This window comes from Mustela nivalis (assembly GCF_964662115.1).
Source record: "Mustela nivalis genome assembly, chromosome: 2".
Classification (NCBI taxonomy): domain Eukaryota; kingdom Metazoa; phylum Chordata; class Mammalia; order Carnivora; family Mustelidae; genus Mustela; species Mustela nivalis.
Genome location: NC_139021.1, coordinates 105,084,664 through 105,101,195, shown reverse-complemented (window position 1 = coordinate 105,101,195; position 16,532 = coordinate 105,084,664). Strand labels below are relative to the sequence as shown.

At 41.9% G+C, this 16,532-nt stretch overlaps 2 protein-coding genes across 15 annotated transcripts in view; one reads left to right on the top strand and one right to left on the bottom strand.

Moving 5' to 3' along the window:
• Positions 1–2,330, top strand: part of LGALS8 (galectin 8) — a 47,551-nt gene extending 45,221 nt beyond the window's left edge. For all 14 annotated transcript variants that reach the window (XM_082720856.1, XM_082720860.1, XM_082720847.1 and 11 more), the window contains one exon: positions 2,133–2,330. In XM_082720856.1, coding sequence (XP_082576982.1) covers positions 2,133–2,282 — 150 coding nt within the window. In that variant the 3' untranslated portion in view covers positions 2,283–2,330. The remainder of the gene's footprint in view (positions 1–2,132) is intronic.
• A 2,440-nt stretch (positions 2,331–4,770) lies between these two features.
• Positions 4,771–16,532, bottom strand: part of HEATR1 (HEAT repeat containing 1) — a 49,610-nt gene continuing 37,848 nt past the window's right edge. Inside the window, exons 34-46 of the mRNA XM_082720843.1 lie at positions 14,020–14,066; positions 13,800–13,923; positions 13,050–13,190; positions 12,247–12,536; positions 11,432–11,582; positions 10,171–10,329; positions 9,881–10,015; positions 9,622–9,726; positions 9,364–9,532; positions 8,715–8,869; positions 8,007–8,165; positions 6,042–6,150; positions 4,771–5,076 (exon numbers count right to left, since the gene is read on the bottom strand). Of these exons, the coding sequence (XP_082576969.1) occupies positions 4,988–5,076; positions 6,042–6,150; positions 8,007–8,165; positions 8,715–8,869; positions 9,364–9,532; positions 9,622–9,726; positions 9,881–10,015; positions 10,171–10,329; positions 11,432–11,582; positions 12,247–12,536; positions 13,050–13,190; positions 13,800–13,923; positions 14,020–14,066 (1,833 nt within the window). The 3' untranslated portion in view covers positions 4,771–4,987. The remainder of the gene's footprint in view (positions 5,077–6,041; positions 6,151–8,006; positions 8,166–8,714; positions 8,870–9,363; positions 9,533–9,621; positions 9,727–9,880; positions 10,016–10,170; positions 10,330–11,431; positions 11,583–12,246; positions 12,537–13,049; positions 13,191–13,799; positions 13,924–14,019; positions 14,067–16,532) is intronic.

Below are 16,532 nucleotides of genomic sequence, written 5' to 3'. Positions count from 1 at the left end.
TATTCGAGGAAAAAGAGGTTTATACCCTTAGAACTTGAAGACATACGGTCCTGAGTCCCCCAAGTGTGTGAATATTATGGTCAAACAGCCTTTCCCAAAATGCTTCTGGATGCTAAGCAGATGAGATGTGGATGCTGGGTGGCTGGATAGGTCTGCTCACCAGCTTAGGTGAAGCACTGCCTTACATAGTCATTCAAGGTCACTGATTTAGGTCATGCTTCTACATCCTACAAACAGTCACATGCTCTGGACCATTACACGGAGTTCTTAAGGACTCATCAAAAGTAGTAGTTAACAGAAGGAACATCAAGGCTGAATAGAAGATGGCAATCAGACATTCATATGTATTCGTAAGTTCCTGGTACGTGCTGTGCCAATGTGAAGTAGTTGTAGGAGGTTCCCTGGAAGGTGTGGATATTGGTTTGGAATTCAGAACGATGTAGGAGGGTGAAGTGAAAGGTGGCTTTTCCAGATTGAGGGGATGATTTGAACAGGGGCGTGTAGTACAGGGGTTTTCTTGGCAGAAGTCCAGGTATAAAAGGTAACAGGGGGCTCACTGGAAGGACACAGAGGTGACTGCTCCAGAGGAAGTGGACCCCTGGGGTTGGTGACAGGAAACCAGTGACATTACTTGTTCTTTGAACTGACCCCAAGTTTGGTTCTGTAATAAAATGGAAAAGGACAAGAATTCTTTTAAATAATCATTTTTTCCTTTTGTTCTGTATCTCAAGAACAGTAAATACCCTCCTCTTAGATCACTGTTAATTATCTATAGTGATCGGTTTTTCTCTGCTTCAAATGCCTGCCTTTTTTAAGATTCTCGATTATTCCATTATACCATTAGTTTGATTTTAACCAGTATCTTCTGTTCCTCATTGTTTAAAATTCACTCTAACTACTACAGTTTTAAAAAAAAAATTTAGTTCTGTAAATTTTTTTTTTTTTTTAAATCATCAAATCACGTTGGTATGAGCTGTTCTAGAACATCCAATGGTTGTGAGGGATTTTGTTGTTCCATGTTGTCTTGGAGGTTCTGGGTCTCTTTTGTGTGTTGCGTACTTGTGTAGCGGCAGTGTGTTCCCTGGGCCACAGACTTGTCCCGACGGTCAGTAAGGCAGCGGTGTGCCACCTGCTCTGGTACCATGTGGTGACTGATAGACTCTTCCCACTGCCCTTTCCAGGCACGAAACTGTGTTTTGTGTTGAGATTTTGTCAAAGGTACCTTTGTACTAGTCAGAACAAAAGAATAAATACACTCTTTGCTTCTTTGCAGATTTAGGTTTTGCCTCAGCCTGGCCCCTGGGGATGGAGCCGGGTTAGCAGCAGGGCTGCTCCTTTCAGCTCTGCTGAAGCCTTGACAGAGGGAAGACGCAGTTGGGAGAACATAGTGCAGGTTCACCGCATAGCGGGAGTGGAGAACAAATGACAGAATTGTGGCTTGATTGGCAGCAGGAATGTCTTATCAGAAATAGGAATTTTAGGTGTAAAGTTGAATTAAAGGGATTGGAGTTTCTTTTGGTTTTCACTGTTTTGAGTTTTAGGCAAAGACATCTCTGAAAGACTCACACTAGTCACGAATCGGAACTGAATCTTTGTCAGAATGCGAATTCCTCCGTGGATTCACAGAAGCCTGAGCTTTTGGGAAACAAATGGAGACCAAGAGGTGCTGAACTGGGAGGGAAGTCAGGGTCACGAGGCAGCTGTGCAATCCTATAGAGTGCAAAAACTTGGTTTTTGATTATAAGATTTGTCTAAGACCCTAGAGTTTAAGGCAGAAAAGTCCCAATCCAGGTCCCCTGGTTTTCAACCGTAAGCTGGAATCCACTTCTCTGTGAGTGCCAATATGGCGGCAGTTTCCTGCGTCATTACAGTACCTGAACACTGGCAGGAGAGGGGGGACAACAGGCAGGAAAGGGGACAGCAGAGGTAATGTGCTGAGGGAAGAAAGGCCTCAGGCCATAGGCACAGTGTGAAGCTCCAAGCATACTCAGTTCCCTGAGTGGGACAAAGCAGAAGGTGCGACTACTAAAGAACTTCTAAGACGCTGAAGTTTAACAGCAGCAGGCTGGGAGAACATCGGTATAAAGCAAACCCAAGGGGAGCCACTAATGTTGTGTGTACTTTCCTTCCAGATGATAATTTATTGTGACGCTAGAGAATTCAAGGTTGCGGTAAATGGTGTACACAGCCTGGAGTACAAACACAGATTTAAAGAGCTTAGCGATATCGACACACTGGAAATTGATGGAGATATTCACTTACTGGAAGTAAGGAGCTGGTAGCTGATATGCTTGCTACAAAAACTGAAATACAAAATGACTTATGTAACACTGGCCTTGTTAAAATGCATCTGTTATATTTGTATATATATATATATATATATATATATATATATATATTAAGATGAGCTTGTATAACGTGAAGTCCTACTAGGCTTTCTCAGTCCTTGCCACACAGTGTGGCTTTGTCTAGCACAGAATTAAGGAAATTTGAGGCAACAGCAACGTACAGTCATTATTCAGGTCTTTCTATTCTCTCTCCCACCCTGGCCTCTTCTTTTTTAAATCTTCACATTCAATAAGTATCTGTTGGTACAGAAGCTGACATACAGGGAGTACTTATTTTCTGTCAGCACTGTGTGGGGCCAGAAGTATACAGTGGAGCGCAATATTCCCTGTTTTCAGGCTCAGAATCTTCTGAGCTCTGACTTCATGCCATTGCTTTTCCCACAGGCATTAGTCACATAAAGTAACCAGAGATAATTACTCAGCTATGAAGTCACCTACATAAACTAACTTCTGAAACTCTACTTCTCCAGCGATCACTTTCATACCTAAAGTTCAATCACATCCCATAATGGAAAGGACTGATGTTGCCTTCCATCTCACAGTTTCCTTTGGCATGATAAATACCTAGCTTTACTAGCTGTAAGCATTGCCAAATAATTTAACACTACAAAATCTGAACACGGCACAAAGATTAAGGCAAAAAATGCAGCAAAACAAAACCAATCATATTAAAATTAACTTGATGTCAGTCTCAAGGCCAATGATGTCTCTGTCAGTAAATGCTTAGTGTACCTGAATTCAGGATGAGTCCAAGGTCTGCACATACCCCAACAGAAAATTTAAGGGACAGGACTTTAGCAAAACAAAGTCAAGATTAGATATCATGACTGTTGATAAAATAGGCACTATCAGAAGGTAAAATACACAGAGACCATTGGGGCAGAGAGGGGGTGTAACAATCTTGCTTGTCCCTGAGCAAACAAACCCTGCCTTTCTTCTGCTCTAAAGCTTAGTCCCTCATCATTAGCGACAGAGATCAAAACACTGTTCCACTGTAAGTGATTAAAATCAGACTTGTATCAGCAGGTTAAATTATTGCATTTCTGTAATTTTTTCTATTCTTTGAAGTGAGTTGGCAGAAGTTCTTTGTACAGTTCTTACAGGTCAGATCTTGTTACAGGAAATTTCAAAGGCTTGGGAGTAAGGAGGTAAAAAAGCTGAATCAGTTTGATCATTTTATCATGTTAAGTTCCTGGGCTGAATATACTGCCAGCATTTAGAAATATTTTCGTTACAGGTTTTGGTTAGAAATTATTTGTACCCATATACCAAAAAGACTAAAACTAGCAATCTGATTTTTTTTTAGACGTACTCAGGGTAGAAGTTTCTGACACTTAATTCTTTTCTATTCATGTTAATTATGTTGCCTCTTGTCAAACTTTCACTGCGAAAGTTGTAGAAGGAATCCCCCAGGGTTTTGTTTTTTTTTTCCCCCTTTAAAAAGAACATCAGAGGGCATGACTAAGACATGCAGACTGTAGGCCATTCAGAGAAAAAAGCCCACATATATTGTTTTCACTAATACCTAACCATACTTATGCTTGCTCTTTTGTTACACATGAAGGTATTATTAAGCCATAAGACAAGTTCTGTGACAGGAAAAAAAAAAAAAATCAGTATTTTAAAAAGAAGCTGTTAGCACTTACGAATTAATCTTATTACCAAGACATTTCTTAGCTGGGAGTGCCCAGTTCTCCCAAGCTGCATCTCTGAAGCTGCAGTTTAGCCTTTTACTTCTCTGTCTCAGTTCCTCACTAAATTTCTATAACAGAGGCTTTCAAACTAAACATTCTATGGGAAGTTCTTAGATGCTTTAAATTTTTAAAAAAGGCATAAGTAAATAAAATGCCTTGAATAAAGGCAGGTTTTATTTTTTTAAGCCTTTGCTTCACATGACAATCAGAGATTAGAAAACTTCAAAGCTTTGAAACAAATGATACTTTCTCATACAAGTAATTCTTGGATCACCACCGGTGGAAATGCGATCACTTCTAATCCCGGAAGAGCCATGCCACCTAGTGTTTCTGGGCCCTGCCTCCACAGCCCACTGCTGTGGCACCCCAAAGACTGAAGGGTAAAGACGACAATCCTAGTCCTAAGTGGGAAATGTATTCCAAAACTAATTCCCTTTGTGGCCACACACACAAAAATTAGGGCTGAAGTGTCATGTACCCAAAATGAAAAGTATTCCAAATAGCTTCCAGTCCAAAGCGCTGCTGAGTGCGTGTCCTTGTCTTGAAGAGCTACCATAAGTGAGATCACAACATGCACACATGTACACAGGACTCCCTTTCTAGAAAGAGTTAAGGTTTTACTGTCTAAATGAGGTATTTTCACCTCTGAGTGCCCAACTTACACACAGCCATAGTATCAATAACTTCAATCAGAAAAGACTCCAACAAATGTTTAAACAAACACAGACTGCAAACATACACCGGGTACCATTTACTCTCACGGCCATTCTGTACAGGGGGTGGGAAAGGCTCTATGGGAGCACAAACCAGGCAGGAGTTTTATAAAGAAGTCCGAATAGGGGTCAGGGTACCAAAAGTAATATGGTACCAAACACCCAAAAATAAAAATATAAAAAATCTGACCTCTGAACAGAGGAAGAAAAAGAAACACCAAAAGCCCAAGGTTTAGAAGTAGCTCTGGAGCGGCTCTCCCAGTATGGTTTCCAGTTGCTGAATAGTCTTTTGGCACTGATGTTCTACTTCTTCACATTCATCTAAAAAACAAAAATAAAAACTGAACCAATCTTCTGCTTCAATAACCACTCGTCTAATACTTCAGGTGTTGCATCCTGTGGCCACTGTTTGGTCACCAGAGGGAAATGCAGCAGAGAGCATCGTGGAACCCCTCCTCCGCATGTCCCCTTCTTGCCTTTGTTCCCTTCTTGGTTTTGGACCTGGAAGCTGAGTAACGTGGGTCCCTCAACATAGTGGTACACTAATGAAAATCCCAAATTCCTAGTGATGCCCCTCATCCAGGACATAAGAAACAGAGGTGAATGTACTTTTAGAAAAGTAGCGAACCACTAACATGAAAAAGTATCTGTCTACTTGGCTACTCAGCCTTGCTGAGTAAGACCTGAACGCTTCTCCCTCGGGCTGCATGGTGGCACGAGTGCCATATGTCCACAAGTGCACACAGCTGGATTCCAACCCTACTTCTACCTGTCCCACTTTATTAGGTTCTTATAAAGCCTCTATAGTTTCTTCCTTTATGAGAACAGGGATAATGGCATATAGCCCATCGTGAGGATTAAATGGTATCCTGCATGCAGAGCATGGAGTAAATGGTCATTACTAACAGGCAGCTCATCTACTGCCATCTTAATGGCACTAGACACTCTGCTACAATAGCCCTATGTCTGGGGACCAGGATACTCAAGGATATAAATATCTAAGGTTGATGAAAAACCATATAGGATGATCTTACCATCATAACACCAAAGTACAGGTAGTGAATACAGTGTAAACGAAGTTTCTTATGAACACCTGGTGGTCCCCTAATGCGCTCCCTCACCCTACTCACATCAGGAACTCCGCCTCCCACGTCTGCAGCGGGAGATGCAGTGTACGAGGAAGATGGGAGCCAAGGGCTCACCCCATTCTATCCACATGCCCATTATCACTCGGTACATTTTCATAGAATTTTACTCTAACTATTTCTTAGTAATTTAGGAATTACCTTCCATCAATTCAGCTAAGAAAGGAATGGACTCTGGTAGCAAGACAATATAATTCTCCTTTAGTTTCTCAGCCAGCGCTAACACGGTAATCAGAGCAGCAAATCGAACCTGAAAGGGACAGAGGTAAAGAATGATGATTTAATATGAGCAACCTTCTACAAACCAGTGTTTTATAAGTGTCTTCCAGTGCTGCGGGGCCCAATGCGAATTTGTTTTTATAACATTTTCTCCCTGCCCCCTCCTACCAGAGAGAGGGCGCCATGCGTGTGAGTGCAGGTGGTGGGAGGCTGGGGTAGAGACAGAGAAGGAGAATCTTAAGCAGACTCCATGCTGAGCGTGATGCCGGATGTGGGGCTTGTCTCATGACCTTCAGATCAGGACCTGACCTGAAACCCAAGTCAGAAACTTAACTGACTGTACCACCTAGGCACCTCCACGTTTTCCTTTAAAAATAAATAAAATGCTACACACAAACTGAAGAGTGTCATCCCAAATTTATGTATGCTGGAACTCAATGGCTCGCCTGGCTGTTGGAGATGATGCTGGCCTGGCTGAAGAGCATTGCTGGTCCCCTCAGGCAGGGCCCCTCCCTCAGAACCCTGTGTCACCACTATAGTTGTGGGAGGGGCTGGGCACTGGCTCTGGTCTCATGCTCAGCACAGAATTAAAGTTTGGGTGTCTCACATGACTGGTCTATGAGAAGTAATGCAAGTGGTTGTCAGGCACTCAATGATTTACCTTTGAAAAACAAAAGATTAGATCAATAGGTTAATTAATTAATTATTGCATGAGCAAAAGCACCAGCCCCCCACACCCTGGGGGGATTGCCTAGGAGGAGGGAGAAGGAAAAGCTGGTTCCCTGCTGAGCTGGGAGCCCAATGCAGGGGCCAAAAGCATGTTTAATGGACTAAACCAACCAGGTCCTCCAGTGATTCAGCTTAAAATCAAAGCTGTACCAGTCTTCTTTCTAGTTTTTGGATCATTTAAAAAAATATTCAGATACAGCAAAATGACTTAAGCATCTGTAACCACCTACGTTCAAACCAGACTTTCTTGGTACTATACAGTCAAAACATTAAAATAAATTTCATGCTGCAACTTTATAAGAAGCTGCAATTTAAAATCTGGGGGCTCGGGGTGCCTGGGTGGCTCAGTGGGTTAAAGCCTCTGCCTTCGGCTCAGGTCATGATCTCAAAGTCTTGGGATTGAGCCCCACATTGGGCTCTCTGCTCAGTGGGGAGCCTGCTTCCTCCTCTCTACTTGAGATCTCTGCCTATCAAATGAATAAATAAAATCTTAAAAAAAAATAAAATCTGGGGGCTCATGAAAACAGCTTTATTGTTCTCATAAATAAATATTATGAATTTCAAGTTCTCATAAATAAATATTATGAATTTCAATAAAATTTACTTTGGTCTGTTTTATTCACTGAGGCTCCTGTATGATAATTAGAGAAATGGTGATTCTCTGCTAACCAGTTGGAAAACACGGACACTCAGACATGGGATTTTAATTTCCACTCATCCTCGCGCAGGCCAGTGAGCTGCTTACCTTTCACGATTCCACAAAATCCTAAGCCTGATAAATTACAGTGAAGATAATACAGTGCTCTAACTCAAAGGAATATTCCGTGGCAAACTGAAAGACTGTCTCTGGGAACACAAAGACACTTAAACAGTGGAATTCAGGTTTTCTCAAAATTCTGAAGTATTTACAAAATGTTAGTACTTGGGTCTAACATACTGCGGTGGGGAGAGGACTTCTGTTATTTATAAATAGCGTTTAAGTAAAAACCAAAAATTTGTCAGGCTCAAACTTCTACCTCATAAGCATCCTCTAGTTCTACGTGACAAGCTGTGTCCCTGCAGACTTACCAGGGTCCTAATATCCTTGACTGCTTTAAGGTTGTTCAGACTGTATGGTGAACACACACAGCTTCAATGCTTGTCAACCACGGTTCCTACCTTGGGTGAGGAGTCTCTGGTCTTGAGCAGAATCTGGTAGTTCAGCGGCTTCCAAAGGGAGTCATCTGCCATGGCCACGGAGAACTGCGCGATGCAGGGGATCAGGTGCTTCGTCACCCGCTCCTGGAAGCGTGCATCCCCTCCCAGCTTGTTTTCTAGCTATGAAGAGGGAGAGAAGAGGACTTTGAGCAACAGGTCTCCTTCTGTTTGAAAAAATACCCAATGTGTAAGTAATTTTTCACTCTCTTTCATGATGGCAGCAGGCTCAAAAGGTGTAATTTTTTTTTTTTTCGAGGTGTAATTCTAGTACTCTCTCTAGAACAAATTTACCACGTTTTGGAGCTCAGACTCTCCTAGCCCTTAGCATCACTCTTTTCCCTCTAGCAGAACAGCTGACAGGAGTTCTTCCAGAGAGCAGCAAGTCCTAAAACATTCTCAATAAATTCAAGTTTAGAAAATTAAAAATCTAACCACAGTGCCTTATATCATGCCTTTCATTTGAAAAATTCAAAAGTAAGACTTAGTACACACCACTGTGAAGAGAAGTTCCTTCCATTCAATTTTGAAATAAAAATTTCATTAAGAAGTCTGGAGATTAAAACCCAGCAGCTGTAATTTTTAGTAGATGTTAAGATCTAGTAACACGTTTTTAACAGGGTTGGCGGCTTCCTCATTGTTTGTCAAAAAGAGATGGTTCTATTTGGTTACCTGGTCCACCAGGGGCATCATCAAGGCCTCTGCTCTCTCTTTACTGATAAAATGCTGAGTATCAAAAAGGAAGATTTTATACAAACAGTTCAAAATAAACTGTAAGAGCAAGCAACACTTTTCAGGGTCCTTGTCAGAATCAAAAAACGCTTCATCTGTAGATAGGAGAGAATAAAAGTGAAAAAAAATTTTTCACAATTTAATCGTCAATGTTTAAGTTCAAATCATTATAAGTTCAAATCATTATTACCACCACAAACAGAACGGTATTTCTAAAATGATAAATCAATCAGGATGAAGGCACAATATGAATGGCTCTGGTTACATAACTTCTTTAGGAGAAGATTCTCAGATCACTTAGTTTGGCAAGTTCAATTAGCAGCTGTCAAGTGGGTCACTGGGTAGTGCACACTGCGCCAGTCTGAACGTCTTACAGTTCCTTTCAGGAACTTATAGTTCGCGCCCATGTGCTTTATTCTCTCTCCCAAGTGCATCAGTTGACCATAACACGCTTTCATTACCCTGAAACAAACACTTCAATGCCTGTCAACTGACCATGAAGTAAAAACTTCACCTTCCTTACACTTACTGTACTGTGTGTAAGGTAGCAAGAGTAAAGGTGTCCACTGAACTACAGTCCGCTACCAACCTGTTTTGGAGATGTTCACCTGGTTCAAGGTGTCAGCGAAAGGCTTTACCAAGTGGCCAGCAAACAGAGTAAAAAGCCCTTTCAGCTTTTCAGCAATGCAATCCGCCAAGTTGTAAAATGTCAACAGTCTGTCCTTTGGGGCATCCTCTGTTTTAGCCCAATCAAACAGCTAAAAAGATAAAGTAGGATTACTTTATTCTATTTCTCTTGTACCGTTTCTATCTGGATACAAAGGAGATGTGGGAGAAGAAAGCATACCTTGAAGAACAGCGGCCTGAACGTGACTTCGGAAAGTTTTACAACCATGGCTACTAAACAGTCAATGATATAATTTTCTGTTTTTCCCACTTCCTCCAGATCATTCTGAAAACAAAAGAGCATCTGATCTATTAGCCAGATTACTAACATCTGGCTTTCCACAACTTTCACAAATAAAACAGGTTACACTGCGAGATTTTTCTCTGGCTCTTAAACAGGCAGATAACTTTAGGATTTGGGGAAGAGGAAATAAGCTTACTTCAGGGTGCTGTGCTCGGAAGTCCAGGGCTTCCAAGAAAAACGTGGTCAGCTGAGACTGATGGGAGGTGAGCTCCTCCTTCTTCATGACCCCAATGTGCTCCTGCAGGATGCTCAGAAATGGACCCATGTGGTTCTACCAGTGACAGAGTAAAGAAATGTGCCGATTTTTAATATTCTCAGAGTTCACTAATGTATTCATTAAGGAATTAATCCTCTTTAAGGGAAAACTTAAGAATTTTAGTACTTTTATCTCCCTTCTCCAAAGTCTAATACCCAGTATGATCTAACCTTCCAGTTCTTCTCAATTTGCTTGTACGTTCTGTTGACTGCTGGCAGTAAGACTCGGGGTGAGAGTGTGGTAGCCAGTGTCTTCTTAAGGGATATGACACGGACATTAGCTTGTGAGGCAGAACCCATTTCACTAGTGATTTTCTCCAAATGTACCACCTATAGGAATACAAAAAGAGTGACCAAAGCCAGTATTAGAACTCACTGACAATGTCTGCACACTACAGAACTCAGTTCAGATGATAGTGGTTGCCGAAAGCTCAGTGCGCTTCAGACAGAATCCCTTTTAAAGACAGCCCTGAATATCTGTAGAGAAAAATGAATAGATGCCTCTTTCCCAGGTGGGAGTCAGGGATGTAGGTACGTGGTGGAAGGCAGAAGGACACAGAGCACGCCCACTGTTTTTTTGTTTTTTTTTAAAGATTTTATTTATTTATTTGGCAGAGAGGCAGGCAGAGAGAAAGGGGGAAGCAGGCTCCCCGCTGAGCAGGGAGCCCGTTGCAGGGCTTGATCCCAGGACCCTGATTTCATGACCTGAGCCAAAGAGAGGCTTTCACCCACTGAGCCACCCAGGTGCCCCATTCCCACTGTTTTTTGTTTCTGTTTTTGTTTTTTTAGAGGACAGGAATGCAGAGACCACGAGAAAGTCCAGTTCTTCTAGAAAGCTCCTCAGATGCAGTGTTGTAATTTAAATCTTGGCTATAGAGTGTGTGAATCAGCTAAGTAATTTTCACCATGGCAGTTAAGGCTCCTAACCTCATAGACGGCAAATGACAGAACAGAACAAGGATCATTTGGGGGCATTTTCAGTTAGAAATGTCACTTGGCCCGCTGCCTGTCTGCCAAGTATGCGGTGAACTACGACAGAGGAATCCTGCTCTGAAAGATACCTTACGATTAAAAAATCCATGTTAGAAACAGGGCACACTAGTTCCTGTAAGTAATAAAAAGCAACTCTACCAGCCTAATGCCAAAAATCTCATGGCAGGGAGGCAGAAGAAAGGCAATAAAACACATTCTGCAAAATCGAGAGAGATGAGCCTTGCAAGACAGCAATAACCATATCACTGTCACAATCAAGCAAGTGGGACAATGGGAGAGAAAAAGGGAACTTTTACTAAAAAAGCAAGACAGCTTTCAGAAATAAGAGCCTTCTGTGAAACAGAAACTAAAAACTTAATCAAAATTGTTAGCTTTGTAATTTGTCCTCTTCTCCCACCCCTGCCATCTCAGACAAGATGTTGAGGTCACTGTGGCTCACCTGGGACAGGACCCCTTCTAGGTAAGGGCTGATGAAGTGTGGGAGGGTCTCCACAACCTTCTGCAGGGCCGCCAAAGCACTGAGCAGATAGACCTCACCAGTGACCAGCTCGCTGGTGTTTTTCATTGTTGTCAACAATGATGGCATCAGGCTAAAATGAGAAAACAAGAGTTGCAGCGTAACTTTAAGAAGTCATGAAAAAATCCAAACTGTGCCTGATACATCACTTCGCCGCCCAGTCCACAAAACGGCGTCTGCACATGTTACGAGCCCAAGAGCAAGATCTCCAAGTACCCATGGTTACGCAGTCATTTTTAAAAATAACGGGGTCTCTCAATTTAACATTTGCTATGTGTCAGGCACTGTGTGAAAACCCTTACACTCATGGTCCCACCAGAATCCCATGTGGGAGGTACAATCTTGGTTTTAGAGATGGCAAAGCTCTAATAGACTAAGTAAACTGCCCAGGGCTGCACAACTAGTAAATACCAAAGCCAAGGACAAAGCAGGAGCATCCAACTTCAGAATGTGGGCAGCAGGATGCAGCTTTTGCCCAAAGAGATGGGGCCCTCTAGAGGGACTTTACCCCCTACACTTCCTAGTTACAGTAGGCCAAAGGGGAATGAAAAATCAGGGGACAATAACCATCATAAAGGGATATGATAATGTTGTAGGTTTCAGCTTGAAGCAAAGATCACATCTATAACTAATGTTACGTAACTTTTACTTAGAGGCAAAAAAGCCACTGACGTATTTTTCAACATGTACCAGAAACCCAAAGTGACGGTTCCCATCCCAGGTCCCAGTCAGCCCACCTGGGAAGCTGGGGGATGGCCAGTGCTTGCAGGGTGGAGGCCACCTCGGCCACACACAGCAGAGCACTCCCCAAGACATTCTTCTCTTCTTTCATTTCCGGTGCAATCAGTTTCACTGCAGTGTTCAGCACTGGGACAAAATGTTCTGGATTTTCTGCACCAAAATTCTTGCATAAAAGCTTCAGGGTATACAATGCTGTCTGTCTGTTTACTGCTTGTTCTTCTACTGTCTTTTTTTTATGCTGCACAATGGCCAAAAGGACTGGAACCAGTTTGAGGAAACGATAAACCTGAAGAGGTCAGCCAAGATTTTCATATAATTAAAGCTGCAAAATAAAACACTAGTACATTTTCCCACTTTTACTGTTTGAGACCGTCTAAATGGAAATCAGACCAGGACGTCCTATGCCAAACAATTCTACACAAGCAACTGTTTCCCCACCTGCTTTATTTACCACTGAGCCAGTGAATGTGCTTGTGACCAATTTCGGACGTATTTATCTAAAGCACCCTACCCGTCTGGAGCAAAAAAGGATTAGAATTATGCTAAAGCAGTATGCTAAACCACAACATCTGGTCCTTATTAGCAAGAATTCCACTAGGCTGAGATTCTATTCTAAGAACTCTTATCACAATTCCTATAAGAATTAACATCACATGTTAGAAATGCACCTCAACGGCATTATGTTCAGATAATGATATGCTTATTCAAACTGTACCACTGGATGAACTTAGGGAGTTAAATGCAGTGCTCTGATAAAGCCAAGAATGGTAAATGGGTCCAGCGTATGGTCTCCACTTACAATTTTCTTTTTCCAGGATATATTCTGCTGTAGCTTATTGTTCAAAAGATCCAGTGCTTTCCGGCGGACAGATGGCAATGGGTTCTCCAGCAGCCCCCTGATCACAGCAATGAATGTCTCTGTGGGCAGCAAGGCATTGACCTAGACGGCAGTCACAATGAACAAAAAAATTTTTTAAAAAGGAAGATCCATTCAGAATAAGAAAGACTTCTATTCACTGCAGAGCTTCTAGGTTCCAGGCACTTAGAGATCCTTTTTCTTATTTCTTAGACTAACCTTTCAGGGACGCATTACTAACCATGTTTATCTAAGAAAGGAAAAAAGGCTGATGCTAAGAGTAAGTGAACTGTTCCAAGCATTGTAGTTAGATTTTGAACAGTGATCCTAATGTCAAGGCCAGTGATATTTCTAGTATCCCCCAACACTCCACCTAAAGAGGTGTTTTTCTATTTCACTTGAATAAAGTGGAACACAATACAGTATTAGATGACTGAATATTCAAAGCATATGAGACACATGTTCTGAGACAGAGACACATGTTCTCATAATTGGTAGGGAAACAATCCTTTTACAGATGAATTTCTTTCTAGCCATCAAGGGATTCTTTTCTAAGAAACATGTGAGCTGCAGTATATTAAGAAAAGCTTATTGCTAAGTATATTTTTTAAGTAAAACTTTGTATGTCAGATCATTTCACGATGACATAAACAGTCAACAAAACATAGCAGATGGGGAGAAATGAAAACCTACCTTATCTAACATGTCATAGGCTTTGCTCAGCAGTGCCCGCCAAAATTTCACAGTTAGTTTGTCTGCATTTTTCTCCATGGATTGTGCTACAGCATTAATATAGCCAAGAACTGTTTCCAGCAACCTAAAACAAAGGAGACTCATGAGAATTTTGTGCACAACTCTTGGCTTTTTGATATAAGGTTGGAAATTATTTCCAAGTTAAAAAAAAGTAACATACCTCTGTTCAAGGCCTTTTAAAACCTGAGGACCACCACTTTCAACTACCTAATTTTTAAAGAAAACATCATATCATCAGAACAGTATGGACATTATTAATAACATCATTTGAGGTAAGTGCAGTAAAACTCAGCTATCTAAGACTATTCAGTTCAAACTTCCCAGGGGCTGTTTTCTGACCTTACAACTTTTTTTTTTAAAGATTTTTATTTATTTATCAGAGAGAGAGAGGGAGAAAGCGAGCACAGGCAGACAGAATGGCAGGCAGAGGCAGAGGGAGAAGCAGGCTCCCTGCCGAGCAAGGAGCCCGATATGGGACTCGATCCCAGGACGCTGGGATCATAACCTGAGCCGAAGGCAGCTGCCCAACCGAGCCACCCAGGTGTCCCTCTGACCTTACAATTTAATCAGGTTCAGATTATCCCCATCATACTTCAAGAACTCTGGTTCCCCTTAATTTAGCTATTCTATGCACATTTTATTATATTTTAAACTAATTTTATGAAATTTTATGAAATGCTTTCCTTAGCTCTTAGCTGATTTTAAGACCCTGAACACTACAGATACAGGTGTAGTCCTGTGTACGGCTCCCTCTTCCCTTCTCCCAATACTCCCAGCCCCACCAACTTGAACCTGCCGTTAAATGCAGTCAGAGTACACAGCAGTTGGCAATGTGCTTTTCTGGGAATATGGGAGTTCTGGGATCTATGGTACGACAGCACTCATGTCGTCCTAGTGCTTATTTAAAGGCACACAGTGCTCTCTGCATACACCACAGGCCATACCATGCCGTATCTGCTCGTCCACCTCTGTTTACCATAGACATTTTGGTTTATGTCCATGTCTTCTGCTGGTAAGAACGTTAGAAAAGAACATTTTTGTTTATCTCCCTGAACAAGCGGGCCCCTTTCTGTAGGGCACATACCCAAGAAAGGGAATGGCTACATCAGAGGAGATGCGCATCTCCAACCTGGAGACTGCCGTGTGCTTTCTGAAGTCCCTATTCAGAGACCTTACCCATCACTGTGGACACAAATAACTGTGTCCCCACAGCCTTGCCACTTCTTGGTAGTAAGAGCTTTTAAATTTTTGCTAATCTGAGGGACATCAGAGTGGCATTACCATTTAATCTGCAATTTCCTTCCTACTAGGAATGTAGTTCGTTGCATATTAATTGACCATTTCTGTTCCCTTTTTAGTGAATTCATATTCTCTGCCAGATGTTCTTAGGGGAAATGAATTTATGAACTTTGTAACTGTGGCTTTCTTTTCATTTTGCTTATGGTGGCCTTTTGTTGAACTGAACTTTTAAATTAATTCTCCATCCTCTGGTCACACTGTTCTCAATTTTCTTCTAAGTGTTCCTTTTCACGATCTACTTAAAATTATCTTTTGTATACAGTGTGAGATCAGTCTTCCTTCCCCAAATGGAAAACAAACCCTGGTGGTTCTAGTTATAGGACAGTTCTCTTTCCCCACCTACTTCGCAAAACTCCCGCCATATCATCACCTCCCTTGCTTTTGGACGGGTGTGACCCCTCCGACTGCTCGTGCACCACCACTGTCCTTGGCAGGCGGATCCTCAGGAGTGTCCACACTAACCCCTATCAAGCAAGCCTGCAAAATGAATTATTCGCTCTAGGAGCTTGGTGACCATGTTTTCTGATTCTTAGGCTCCATTCTTTTGCAGAATAGAAACGGCAATGGGACAGGACAGGACAGGACAGGACATCCTCCTTGTTCCAGACTTACAATGTCTGTCTCATTAAGAAGTGGGATATAAACCAGTTTCTGGTTTATATTAGGCCAAGGAAGTTCCCATCTATGTTGGAGGCTAGGAGGATTTTTCTTAAACCATGATAAGTACTGAATTTATCTAATGATTTCTCTATAAATTCTTCAATTGTCATACGGTTTTCCCTGTTGACCTGCTCATGCAGTAGAAACAGAACAGACTTTCTAATGTTCAACCACTCTGATGTTCCCAATCCTTCCTTTTCATTTTGCTTCTGTATTTCCTTCTTCCTGTGTGTAAAGTTTAACACACAAACAGGAAGACATCTAAATCACAGGTACAGAGCTTGCTGTATGCAGATAAAGAGCCTACAATTAGAAGCACTTCAGAATCCTTCCTCTACCTGATCTCATTACCACTCTTTCCCTCCTTCCCAAAGGTAAACACTGTCCTTACTTCTAACACCACAGATTTGTTGTGCTTGTTTCTCAACTTTACATAACTGGAATTAGGGTGTATTCTTGTGTGCCTGCCTGTTTTCTTTTACTATTGCCTTTTTGAGATTCACTCGTGTCCATTTATGTCGATGGACACTTCCATCTCTTGTTCACACACACCTGGCTTGCTGCCAGTTCTGGGCTACCACAACTACCGCTCTCACGGGGGTTCTCCTCAATGTGTTGTAGCACGTCTGCTAAATGTTGGCTTGTGTGTATGTTTCTGCTGGGTGCAGAGGCATACCTCGAAGATTCTGTAGATTCAGGTCCTGACCAGCACAA